This window comes from Garra rufa, chromosome 15 (genome assembly GCF_049309525.1).
Source record: "Garra rufa chromosome 15, GarRuf1.0, whole genome shotgun sequence".
Classification (NCBI taxonomy): Eukaryota; Metazoa; Chordata; class Actinopteri; order Cypriniformes; family Cyprinidae; genus Garra; species Garra rufa.
The window spans coordinates 42,224,144-42,238,815 of NC_133375.1; the positions used below are offsets into that span (position 1 = coordinate 42,224,144).

The window sequence follows — 14,672 nt, forward strand, 5'->3', positions numbered from 1 at the left end:
GTCATATAATATTATATAATGTGCCTCAGTGTGTATGAATGAAAATGTTAAATATAAATATTAATATCTTTATATACACACGCTTATATTAATTAAAATAAATTATTAATATGAATAATTCAGAAGTTTTGTTAAATTGTGTTTCTGTGGCGCGCTGTGGGTGTGATTGCGCATGCGTCCTGCGGGCGGCGCTGTTGGAGGCGCGCTCTGGTCAGTCAGTGAGCGTCACTCCGCGGGCGCGCACCTACAGATGAACTTCAGCGATGCTGTTGACGGGACTCACTGCACTCATTCCCTGCGTCTGAAAGTGTTCGGATTTGCGAGGAACTTCTTTAAAGCGTTATCTTTTATATTAGAGCGACCCTGAAGACATTTTGTGAGGCGTTGTAATGGTGATAATGACAGGAACTCGCGTTTGTGCGCTGATCGCGCTTGTAATGTGCGCGTCCGGCGTGTGTGAGGCAGGATGCGCGGACAGACAGACACCGAGATGCTGCCCAGGACGGAATAACGAGTGTACGGAGAGGAGCCCGAGGAGAACCGTGTGCTACTGCGACACATACTGCCGGAGAAGCGGCGACTGCTGCGACGATTACCACACCGTGTGCCACATATCAGGTGAGTCCGTTAAACCACATCAATTACCGTTAACCTGCTGCTGCCTACGTGACGTCACGCCGCTGTGATTGACGGGCGTCAGTTAGAACTTTTTTTTTTTTTTTATGTTTTTTCGATTTTTTTCACATATGACAAGTCTTATCGGAAGTAATGTGACCCTAGATCACAAAATCAGTCATAAGGGTCATTTTTTGAAATGTGAGATTTATACATCATCAATATGAATAAATAAGCTTTCCATTGATGTATGGTTTGTTAGGATAGGACAGCATTTGGGTGAAATACAACAAGGGTGAAAAAAAAACAATTGAATTATAACTTTTTTTTGTCAGCCAAACCCCGTTGACATAAAATATATACTTAATATACTGTAATATTGTAAAGTTATATATATATATATATATATATATATATATATATATATATATATATATATATATATATATATATATATATATGGGTCAATGACGTGACGCCTAAATTTTAAGTAAAAAATTGGTTTAAATGTGTAAAAAAGATGCTATATATATGAAGTACCTTTCCCATGTATGTACCTGCTTTAACTTTTCGAAATTATTCGTAATGTTCTGTTATTCAAAGTGTCAAAATATCATTCGGTGCGACTGTCTGACCATAACTTCTGTTTTGGAAACATCTTTGAAATTACCCTGAATTTATTCAGATTAATTTTCTGCACTATTTGGCATGATTTCCAAAGTATCTTGTAATCCTGTGTAAAATTGCAAAGTATTTATATTTGTAATGTATCATAATATACAAACTAACTTTGTCCGATGATGTCCATTTTATAAAATATCATGTGGCGCAACCATCAAGAAACTACCATTTTGGGACTTTTATGTTGAATTTAATTCAAAGATAGGACATTGCATCATATAACTCATTTTCAAATTTGGAAAAATGTAACCTTTGGATATCATGTGGTATGACCTAAAAAAACAATGAATATTAAGTTATTTCTGCAAGTATTTATTATTATTGTACATTTCATAGTGACCTTTTGTGGGAAGCCAGCTTGTTTTGTTCAGGTGGCCAATTCTGTGTTTGCAAATTTTGACTGAATTTGAAATATCTTGTGGTGCGACCACTGCAGAGTGTTTTCCTTTATAGATATATGTCTGTTTTTGTGTTTTTAGGTTCAATTAATGGCTAATATACATAAAATACTTTATTTTAGAATCATTTTGAATAGATTTGTTTGCAATTTGGGTCATTTCAGACCCAATCTTAATATCCTAATGATTTTTGGCATAAAATAAAAATTGATCATTTTGACCCATACAATGTATTTTTGACACTTTCTACAAATATACCTGTGCTACTTAAGACTGGTTTTGTGGTCCAGGGTGAAATAGTAGAGTCAGTGGGAACCAAAACGTATTGGTTAGTAAATTGCAATGGACTATCCTTTTAAATACAGCCTTGGAAGATTTGGAATGTATTTGTGGAATGCACAAATCAAATGAATTATTTCATTAATGTCTTTCATTTACATTTGATATTTTGAAGAAAGTTGGTAAACAAATATTCTCAATGTTCATAATTTGGACAAAAATGGTTTGGTTACCAACATTCTTCAAAATGCTTACCTTCATGTTACACAGAAAAAAGAAATTTAGGTTTGGAAGTCTTTTTAAGCCATTATTACTGAAAATGTTTTTCTAGCTTTATGCACACAAAACCTCATGCTTCTATTATGTTTTAAACAGGACTTTTCATTGAATAACATCTTAAACTTCGGTCTGTTCCTTACACAATGCATCATATGACTTCAGAAAATCAGGAATATAGTGCACAGATCATATGAACAAGTGTTTTTATCCTTTTATGTTCTTTATTTTGATCACCATCAGTGTTGGGCAAAGTTACTTTTAAAAGTAATGCATTACAATATTGAGTTGCTCCCTAAAAAAGTAACTAATTATGTTACTTAGCTACTTTTTATGGAAAGTAATGCGTTACGTTACTTTTGCGTTACTTTTTAAATCTGGGCAGGGCTTGCTTGTTTGTTTTTAATGTAAAAAGTTCTATTTTTTGCAAATGTAAAAGCCTTTTATACCAAAAGCCTCAGGCTTAGAGAAAAGTAAATTGACGTCTGTACTGTAGACCACAGAAGAAACAATATCAACTCTTTAGCAATGAAAAAAGGAAAACAAATGTTAGATTATCTTGAGCCATTTTTGCTTACTAGTATGGATGAATTGGAGCATCGAAGGTCGGCAGCAAAGACATCGGTTAATAAAATGGGATTAAATACATATTTGTATTATTTAACATATTTAATTATTGCAGGTTTGCATTGAATTTCACTGTTTTTCTTCATTTTGAGGAATACTCTATCTGTTTTTTTTTTTTTGGTGAGTGAGATGAATTAATGCATGTTCACATTTATTGTAGAACTAAAGTAACATCTTACTCAAAATTTCTCTCAACATGGGGACAGTAGAGCTTTTAATCAATAAATGGGGGGAAAAAGTAACAGACGTTACTTATTTGAAAAAGTGACTCAGATATTTTCTTGTCAATTAAAAAGTAATGTGTTTCTTTGCTAGTTACTTTACTTTAAAAAGCAAAAACCATTAATATTTTCTGTACAAAAAAGAGCATTCTATAGGACTTGATCAACATGAGCATGAATAAATGATGATAGAAGTTTAACCTGTTTATTTGGACTTCAGAGTTGCTATCAAATGATTCAACTAAAACAACTAAAAAGCATTGGTTCAAAACAGTCTCAAATTTGGTCTTTCAGCTCACACGTCTGAAGGAGATTGTTGGAGTATAGACAGAAATCAGCGGCTCAGAAACAGCTGTTCTCTGAGTAAATGATGAGTGAAGTAGGTGTGTTGGGTTATTATCACAGCCGTCATTATCTGTCTCTCACCTGCCTAAAATACTCAGAAACTGCTCAAGAACTCAGAAACGGCTTCAAATACACCACAAGCTATAAAACATCCCAGCATTCTGCTCTGTTAAAGGCAAAGGGATGTAAAGACAGCTTTCGTCTCATTGTTTTGACTTGAGGGAGGTCTTGAGCGTCTTCCAGGATTGTAGAGCTCCTCAGGAGTTCAGAGTTGCTCAATCGCCTTTGTTTATGCTGTAAAACTCAGTCACTGAGACTTTAAAACTCTGAGAGAGCATGACAGCCCTAAAAACAATTCAGCAACACTTAGAAATGTTAAAAATGAACAAGCGTCACTTATTGAAAAGAGAGATGCATTAAGAGGAGTTCAAAGAAGTTTTGATAGTCAACAGTTCTTCAAAGTTCACTTCTGCATTTTCAGATTCTTTGCCCAAGCCGGACGTTGTTGGCAGGTGTGCTGTTGTCTTTGTGATCGCTCATCTGCATCGTCGCTGTGCGGATTGTTTTTATTATGAGTAATGTTGGACCGGAGGGATTCGGTTGGTTTTGGTTTTTTCTCATCTCCAAATAACAGCTTGATCTGATTCATTCAGACACATTCACTCCCTCAGCCGTGATTACTGCCATATGTTTGTTTGTTTCAGCTGCAGACTTGCTATATATATAGCTGAGGACAACAAATATGCAAAATATTTGCAAACAGAAAAACAAAACTCTGTGAACCGAAGCAGATTTATGAGTTTGGGTGTGGGTGATATTGCCAACCAATTATAGCTCTGTATTTTTCAATTGTTTTATTTTTTTTAACATTTGATATATCTTGATATTTCTGTATCTGCTCAGAAATGGCTTAAAATTGTGATTTTATTTATATACACTGCTGCACAAAAATTTGGGATCACTAAGACTTGTAATGTTTTTTAAAGGAGTTTCTTATGCTCATCAAGGCTGCATTTATTTGATAAAAAATACAACAAAAAACAGTAATATTGCAAAATGTTATTACGTGACTTAATTTTAATACACCTCAAAATATAATTTATTCCTGGGATGCAAAGCTAAATTTTTATCAGCTGTTACTCAAGTGTCAAAGAGTGCAAAAATAGAGATAAAAACAGGAATGGAGTAGAAACCAATTTCTAGCTCTTTCTTTCCCTCTGTCTCTCTCTCAAACCCTGGAGCAGGTTTGATCTAATAAGCTTCTCTTGATGTTCCTAGTAATTGTTCCCAGTCTTGGCTGTTATCTGACTTTAGATTATGTTGTTCAAGGCTGTGGGTCATTTACGGTTACAGTCTGAACCACAAATGAACTAGAATACTACAGCAGGATGACTGTATACTGGAGGGTTATATATTGCCCAATGGTTTAAACCATTTCAGAGCTGTAACATTTACAATGAGTAATGTCAGACTTTGCATGCATTTGCTATAAACATATGCATACAGTTGAGTTCAGAATCTGCAAAATGGTAATTATTTAACCAAAATAAGAGGATAATACAAAATGCATGTTGTTTATTTAGTATAGGATATTCCACATAAAAGATGTTTACATATAGTCCACAAGAGAATAGTTTTTAAGAATTAAAAAAAAATGACCCTGTTCAAAAGTTTACATCCCCTTGATTCTTAATACTGTGTTGTTACCTGAATGATCCATAGCTGTGTTTTTGTTTAATGATAGTTGTTCACGAGTCCCTTGTTTGTCCTGAACAGTTAAACTGTCTGCTGTTCTTCAGAAAAATCCTTCAGGTCTCACAAATTCTTTGGTTTTCCAGCATTTTTGTCTTTTTGAAAAGATTGGTCCATCTTTTCACACTGAGGACAACTGAGGGACTCATATGCAACTTTTACAGAAGGTTCAAACGCTCACTGACGCCCCAGAAAGAAAAATCATGCATTAAGAGCTGGGGTGTGAGAACTTTTTGCATTTAAAGATCAGGGTAAATTTAACTTATTTTGTCTTGTAAAACATGTAACTATCTTCTGTAGCCTCTGAGGGGCAGGACTAAATGAAGAAAATATGATATTGATATGGGCAAAATAAGAAAAATTTACACATCTCCATTCTGTTCAGAAGTTTTCACCCCCGGCTCTTACTACATGGTTTTTCCTTCTGGAGCATCAGTGAGCGTTTAAACCTTCTGTAATAGTTGCATATGAGTCCCTCAGTTGTCCTCAGTGTGAAAAGATCATACAGTCATTGTGGGAAAGGGTTCAGAAACACAAAAATGCTGGAAAACCAAAGAATTTGTGGGACCTGAAGGATTTTTCTGAAGAACAGCGGAACAAGAAACAAGTATTATAGAAGTCATTGGCTATCGTCAACTGTTTGGGTACCAAATGATGACAGAATTTTTATTTTTCGGGTTAATTTTTTCCTCTTTAATGTGGATAAGATGTTTTTATGCAGTCTGCTTCACATCATAACCCTTAACAGACATTCAGTCTGCAAGTATTTCAAAGATTTCAGTGTTTGTTCAGTTTGTGTTGAGGACTGATTTTGCTCTAATGGATGGTGAAAGATGCCGTTTATACAACTCTGTCTTTGCTGTGTGTTGACGTGAGTCTGTTTGATGTCTCTCAGGATGGAGCTTTATTGTCTCTGCGACAGATTCCTGAAACTGAAGGAATGCAGAGGAATATCTGCCATGGGTTTGGTGGCCCTCATAAACACCAGAGTGCTGTGAGAGCGAATAAGAGCGTGCGTGAACAATGAACAGGAACAGACTGGTACACATGTTGTGTATTACCTGACACACGCACATTTCATGAACATGTTGGTCTTGAGGAAAAGCACATGTTCCTCCTCCCGTTCCTCTCTGTCCTCCCACATCAACTCCCGACGGGTCTAACGTTAATTAAGACTCAGAAGAGCCGATCCATCTGTGAACACATGAGCAGGTGTGTTGTTTTGGATCTTCAGAATGAGCTAAAAGGAATAGTTCACCCAAAATTTAAATTAGTTTCTTTACTTTGGAAAAGATCTGCAGTAAATGGGTGGCATCAGAATGAGAGCTGATAAAAACATCACAATAATCCACACCACTCCAGTCCATCAGTTAACATCTAGAGAAGACTAAATCTGTGTGTTTGTAAGACACAAATCCATCATTAAGACATTCTAGATTCAAACTGTTGCTCCAAAGTCCGTAATCCAGTGAAAATGGGGTCCGGTCTGAATCAGGTGAGAAATCTGCACAGATCAAGCATTGTTTACAAGCCAAAAGAGCTGTAAACAAATTTGTGAGACAACAGGAGATGGACTTTTTCAGTGGAGGAAGTGTTATTAAGCATTATAGATGTTTGTGTGGCAATGAAATATTCTAGAGATTTCTATATTCTTTTCCTCCAAAATTTGGGCATGAACTGTCTTTGTAAATATAGCTGCTTTAAGGCATTTAAGCACGTTTGAAAAAGGATGTTATTTAGCAAGCCTGTTACCAACTAAATCTATGATTTAAAAATTATTGAGCTACACTCACAAACATCAAGGTTCCAAATGGGTGTTTTTGCGGTGATGTCATAGGAGAACCGTTTTTCAGTGAACAGTTCTTAAAAGAACCATTTTGAAGAACATTTAAAAAATCTAAAGTACCCTTTTCAACTATAAAGAACCTTTTTTTGCACTTGAAAGGTTCCATTACTGTTCAAAGTTCTTCATGGAACCATCGATGCCAATGAAGTGCCTTTATTTTTAAGAGTGTAGAGAATTGTACTGCAGTGTTTTTTCCAGATTGAGTGAAAAACCTAGGACCTGAAAATTTGCCTGCAACTGACGGTTTAGGAGTTATGAGCAATTTTGTACTTTTGATCATTGTAGCGCCCCCACTAGGCCGATTGGGGCATATCTTGGTGACATTGTAGTAGGCGGTGTGAGTACTACCATGCCTTTAAGTTTCAAGTCTCTACGACTTCCGGTTTGGTCTGCACAATCAGTTTTATGTGGAGATTGCTGATCCTTGGCCATTCTAACAATTACAATAACATTTCAGTGCTACGTGTTGAATGCCTTCAGATTAATTTGAATGGATCTGGTTCATTAATGATTATATGAAGGATTCTGTTAGTACTTCATTATAATAAACAGTGTTAGCTTTTTTTTTTTTATCAAATGATTTGGTTCAATAAGAACTGACTCTTTCAACTCTCAAATGACTCATTTAGTACCACTTCTGGCTTTTATAATTTAGCCAGATTTAATAAGTCATTTGCTCAATTGATATGTGTACACACACACTTATCATCTCAAATTCACATTGTGTTTGGTATAAAAACTACCAACACTACCACTCAAAAGTTTTTGGGAATTAAGTCTCTTCTGCTCACCAATCTTGCATTTAAGGGAAAATACATCAAAGGAAGTAATATTGTAAAATGTTTTTACTATTTAAAATAACTGCTTCCTATTTGAATATATTTTAAAATGTAATTTATTTCTGTGGTTCAAAGCTGAATTTTCAGCTTCATTACTTCAGTATTAAGTGTCACACGACCCTTCAGAAATTATTCTAATATGCAGAAACATATATATATATAGAGAGAGAGAGATTTCTATTTCGGATAAATGTTTTTTCTGAACTTTCTATTCATCAAATAAAACCTGAAAAAATTCCACTCATCTGTTTTCAACATAAGAATAATAATAAAGAATGTTTTTTGAGCATCAAATCAGCATATCAGAGTGATTTCTAAAGGATCATGTGACACTGAAGTAATGATGCTGAAAATTCAGCTTTGAAATCACAGAAATAAATTACATTTTATCATATATTCAAATAGAAAGCAGTTATTTTAAATAGTAAAAATATTTCAAAATTGTACTGTTTTTGCTGTCATTTGGATCAAATAAATGTAGGCTTGGTGAGCAGAAAAGACTTAAAAAAATATTACAAAACTTTTGACTGGTAGGGTATGCAAAAACATCTACAGTATTTAACATTTTTTAGCTCTGTCATGTGCAGTGAAAAATATCATGACAATAGTTATGTGGCGAAAAGGATCATGCTATTATTCTGTCTTGTATTAATTTACAAAAATGCCTCTCATAGAGCCAACTGACGCACAACACATCATTAGTTCATAATTCATTCATCATGCTGCATGTTTGGTGTTGTGCGCAATCAGCGACAATGTTGCAACAGTAAGATTATTTGTATTGTTTTCTCTCATTTAATTTCAGCAAACTCACATAAAACCTCTCATGCTTTAGATCTAATAGATTTAGAGTATTAGTGCAGTGACCATAGAATGCAGATGTTCAAGACCTGTTAATCATTTGGTTCCAGTTTTTTTATAAAGGAGAAACCATGTCTGAACAGTCTTGTTTTACATATACATAATACTACAATTACAGCATTGTTGGTAAGCAGGTCACCTGATTAGAACACTAGTAACCTTTGGTGACCCCAAAGTGTGTGAGCAAGATTAAAACGCTGTCTGACCCTTTGGACCACCAGTGACGGTCCGAGCGAGGGGAGGTTTGTCTGGGAACGGGATGCAAGCATTTCTGCAGAACTAATGCAGGGGAATGTGGGGAATTTGACAAGGCCTTTGTATGGAGGTGTGTGTTTGTGAGTGTGTTTGCGTTCATTGTTGAGATGTGTCACTCTGGTGTGGAAGAATAGAAGAATGAGAACGAACGAGCCGCGAGGTCAGAGCAACATGAATGAAATACAGCAACAATGGATACAAGGCTAGCTACTACTTCAGCATTTTAGTTTTGCTTTGTCAAACCTGTAACACATACAGAGAGTTACTTTCCATCATAAATCAGGTTGGAAAATAAAGGATTCATATGATCAACATAATTAGCTATGCACTGCAAAAAATGTGTTTTTTTTTTGGTATTTTTGTCTTTTTTTCCAAGTAGAAAACAGTCTTAAATCAAGACACATTGACGCTCAAAAGTTTGGGATCAGTACGATTTTTAATGTTTAAAGTCTCTTATGCTAATCAAAGTTCCATTTATTTGATCAATAATACAGAAAAAGTAATATTATGAAATATCAAAATGAAAATAAGTTTTAATATACTTTAAAATATAATTTATTTCTGTAATGCTAAACTGAATTTTCATCAGCCATTACTCCAGTCTTCAGCGTCACATGATCCTTCAGAAGTCATTCTAATATTCTGATTTGTTACTTTTATTAGCAATGTTGGAAACAGTTGTGCTGCTTAATTTTTTTGCAACCTGTGATACTTTTTTCAGGCTTCTTTGATGAATAAAATGTTAAAATTACTTTTTTTTAACAATATAAGTCTTTGCTATCACTTTTTATCAATTTAACACCCCCGTTGGTGAATAGAAAAAAGTATTAATCTCTAAAAGACAGAAAGAAAACATTAACTAGCCCCAAACTTTAAACAAGGTGTTTTTAATGTTTTATTTATTAAAATGATTAAAAAATCTTGAAAAAAATTACATAGGTTCCAAAAAAATATTAAGATCAAGTGACACTTAAGACTGCAGTAATGATGCTAAAATTCAGCTTTGCATCACAGGAATAAATTCTATTTTAAAGTATATTACAATAGAAAACCACTATTTTAAATTGCATTAATATATCACAATTTTACCTTTTTTTTCTATATTTTTAATTAAATGCAGCCTTGATGAGCAGAAAAGTCTCCTTTAAATACGTTAAAAATCTTACTGATCCTAAACTTTTGTTAACATTTGTTTTCCTTTTTTTATTGCTAAAGAGTTGACATTTTTTCTTCTGCCGTCTACTGTACGGACATGAGTTTACTTTTCTCTAAGCCCGAGGCTTTTGGTGTGAAAAGGCTTTTACATTTGCCAAAAATACAACTTTTTATTTTAAAATAAACAAGCAAGCCCTGCCCAGATTTAAAAAGTAACAAAGTAAGGTAATTAGTTACTTTTTTAGGGAGTAACTCAATATTGCAATGTATTCTTTTAAAAGTAACTTTCCCCAACACTAGTCATGAAACACTGTTTTTCTTTAAATCCATTCATATACATACACTAGTAGTGCAAAAACCTAGAGAAGAACTTACTGAGGGTCAAACAGGTCTGTAAACAGCCATAAAACCCTCATTCAGAACGTTTTAAAGTGTCTCCACAAATGGTGTGCACATCACTCCAGACCAAACACACTTGCACTGGTTTATTATAATTGTGAATTTGAGTTGTTTTGAGTTTATCTTAGTTTTATTTGCTCTTTGAGTGTTGCATATGTGTGCACTTCAGTTTTGTTTAATATAGGCGCAGTATTTCATGCATCAGTGCCTTGATATGGTTTCCATCTGCAGTCTGCATGTGCTTTATGAGATCAGTGTGTGTGTGTGTGTGTGTGTGTGCGTACAGTACCTGATTGCAGATGTGTTCGTAGGGTTGTGCCGATAGACGATAGTATCGTGTATCGGCGATCTCACAGGCTGACAATAGAACGATATGAAAATTGAGCATATCGCCCAACACTATGTGTTCATGTGGTTTGCATGTTCTGGTGGATAACGTGAGCATATGTTACATATACAAGAGGTTAATCCTAAACATTTACTCTGAAACCTGTTAAAATCTCAAATGGAATGTCAAATTACGACACAAACACATGCACCACATGATTTACACCATGCTTTCTGGGAACATACTGTACAGTAGCCAGCACCACTCTATTACTTTCTTAATTTAGTTGGATTAATGGCACACTTTCACTGATTTCTTGTAAATTTCACCAATAATTACACAGAAATGGCAAGTAACATTGAATTGACCATATGCACGGATTACTTCCTTGTTTTAGAGCCAGCTCAGTCATTTCTGGTCAACTGTATTTTGCCATAATAGGAGTGTACTTTGCTCATTTTCTCTGCAATAATCCATTCACAATCGAAGAAAAGTTTTGTTTGTCTAAAAGGACCAATCGTCCATGTATACCGTTTCAAGAATGACAAATGCAAGTTTAAAAAAAAATACGCCAGTAATTCGACTAAATATGCGCGAGTCATTGCTATGATTGACAGTAATAACCGGACCAAACATCTGACAAACTGATGTCAAAAAACAGCTGTGCATTAAATGATTCAGACTAAATTCAGAGTAACAAAACTACAGTTTGTGTTGGTTAAATATAGACTATTTAATAGCATTTACAGTTCAAGATAAAGCTTAAAAGATGTAGTTATTCAATTCTATAACATATTTCAAATTCAAATGGATTCATACTGAGTGCATTATTTAATTCTTGTACCATTAGTATTTAACTTATTTAATTTGTATTGAAATACATATAAGTATTTAATAATTCACCCTTATTGGCTGTTTGTGTCCGAGTTTATTTATTTATTTATTTTAATGACTTTCTGCACTTGCTATACTACCTCAGTGCAGTAAAAGTACTACAATTTATTATAGTAATTTTATAATAAATCGAAAAGCAAGACATCTTAAAAAAACTAGGGAGTTGAAATGGCAGCTGCAGCCAATGATTGATCCTCTGCTGCCATCTTCTGGTTATATGGGTCATTTCATGTCATTTTCATCTTAAAAAAAGGTGTTTTCCTGTCATCGTTAAATAATATGAATCTGAATGTTTCTGCCGTTATCATTATTTACAATGTTGCAATTACTATTTTTCTCAGTTTCTGATAAGAACGAGGCAGTAGAGGCGTCCCAAGAGTGTCCACCTATATATTATGGCAAGTCGTTTTAGCCTAAAATATACTAAACATTTTTACTAGTAAAAATTAAATTAGAGAGCTCTATAATTCAGTTCCTTCTAATAACAATTCCATTTAGAGAGCTCTCTAAATCAATTTTTACTAGTAATAATTCCAATTAAAGAGCTTTTTGATTCAGTTTTTACTAGTAAGAATTGAATTAGAGAGCTCTTTAATTCAATAACAGAGCTCTGCAATTAAACATATTTTTCATGTTTTTTACTAGTAAATTTTTAATTATAGAGCTCTGTTATTGCATTTTTATAGTAATAATTAAATTAGAGAGCTCTTTAATTGTAATTGTTACTAATAAAAACTGAATTAGAGAGCTTTTAATTGGAATTATTACTAGTAAAATTAGATTTAGAGAGCTCTCTAATTGTAATTGTTACCAGTAAGAATTCAATTGTAGAGCTCTGTAATTAAAAATGAATGGAAGTCAATGGAGACATATGACTGGAAAAAATGTATTTGTAGAGCTCTAATTAAATTGTTACTAGTAAAAATGCAAATACTATGAGTAACACTTAGTATATTTTAGACTAAAACGGTGTGCCATAATATATAGCGCACACATAAAATGAGCTTCAGCTGAAGTTTACGAGCTGCTTATCATGGTCAATTAAATATGAACTTTTGAAGTAGAAAGACTGAAATAGTATTTGTTTATCCTAAATTTAGCTTTTCTATGCAAAACAAACATTTACTTTGTGAAATTACCAAGACATTTAACTTCTGGTGAAAATGTGCTTTGAGAGCTATAATTTGCTCAAGACGTATAGAAACAATATTGAGTAAACCAAAATCCCTAAATGTTTATTCGTTCTCTTGAATATGGGATCACAAACACTCAGACACTTTAGGATGCGCCACAGAAATCGCTAGCTGAGTTTACAAACATTTCCGAGCGCGTAGCCCACGTGAAACTGTCGGGGATCTGGGTTCCTCTGAAGCCCACATGAGAGAGCAGCTGTGTTATTGAGATCCAGACTCGACGGCGTTTGCTTTCTTCTCTGTTTGTGTGTAGTTTGAGGGTGTGTGTGATGTCACTGCACACAGCTGCTCACGGATGCACGATTGCTCTAACATCAGCATTCTTCACCTGCACACTAAACACAGATTTAGGGGACCTGTTATCACGACTTAATTAAATGCATGGTGACAACTTAAATTTATTGATTTAATTCAAATGTTTAAGTTGCAAGCATTATGTTGATGAGTTCTGTTGACAATAATGTTGGTCAAACTTAATACTGTGTGTAATTTAAATTGATATATCAAGTTATTAAAAATATTCCAAGCATGTTTTGCATAGGACTGGATAATAAGAAGAAATGCTGAAATTAAGTGGGTTTTTTTTTTTTTTTAATAAAACTTGCTTAATGCCATCAAGTTTATTTAAGTTTTTGTATTTTATTTATATATATATATATATATATATATATATATATATATATATATATATATATAAAACCTAATCATATATGCCTGTTTGCTTTCATATTTCATGTGTAGAACAGTAGAAAAATGTTACAATCATTTTCCTTTTTTTTTTTCCTTTTTCTTTATTCTTTTTTTAAAGGAAGTTCTAGAGAGTGAAGGCGCTCTGACTCATATAACACTCGCGCACATCGAAGACAACGGACAGTGTTCTCCAGATCACATAATTCAGTGGTGAATTAATAGAAATTTTATTAGGAACATGTGAGAATAACCAGCTGTTCTCAGATGCAATTATAACAAGAGCGCATCCTCTTCTCTCTCGTAATACTCTTCTTCTGTGTTGAAGATGTTGAGAAGATTTGTCAGACTGGTTGTTAAAAAAAACATATGCGAATGTTCGCGGCCTATGTGGAAACATCCATAGGAATCTGTTGTTTTATTCCAGTGAGTTATTGTGTGCAATATTCGTTTTGCTTTTTTGCGCTCAGTGTGGAAAGGCCTTAATGCTAATTTGCCCCGTGGCCCTATTTATTTTGTTCTGCATTATTGAGTAAATTACATTGAAACTACTTGGAACAACTCACATTTAATGAGCAATCAACCTAAAAAATTAGTGACAAATTAAGTCCCCTGAACTCAATGTAGTTTGTCATCATAAATCAAAAAAGATTAATGCAAACTTTTTTTTTCCGGTATGATTGTACTTTAATATTGCAAACTTTTATGCGCCTGTTTCACTCCTGATCACTGAATGCATGAGACTGATGGTTGTGTGTTTGAATTGCCGTTTTTCTTTAAATCCCTTAATATACTTAGACTAATAAACCTGCAAAAACCAGAATTTACTGCTCTGAGGGTCAAACAGGCCTGTAAACAGCAATAAAACCCACATTTACCGTTTTAAAGTTTTAAAACACTCACTTTACTCATTATAACTTAATGCATGTGATTTTTTTTAAATGTTTGAATTAAAGAAAGCATTTGCTTTTCTCTCTTGTTTTCCTCTCAGCAGCTATAGACTGTGAGGTCCGGCAGTGGG

At 34.0% G+C, this 14,672-nt stretch overlaps 1 protein-coding gene across 1 annotated transcript in view; it reads left to right on the forward strand.

Moving 5' to 3' along the window:
• The first annotated feature begins 257 nt into the window (after positions 1–257).
• The window catches only part of LOC141287769 (somatomedin-B and thrombospondin type-1 domain-containing protein), a 28,058-nt gene continuing 13,643 nt past the window's right edge, over positions 258–14,672 (forward strand). The window contains exons 1-2 of the mRNA XM_073819897.1: positions 258–618; positions 14,646–14,667. Of these exons, the coding sequence (XP_073675998.1) occupies positions 390–618; positions 14,646–14,667 (251 nt within the window). The 5' untranslated portion in view covers positions 258–389. The remainder of the gene's footprint in view (positions 619–14,645; positions 14,668–14,672) is intronic.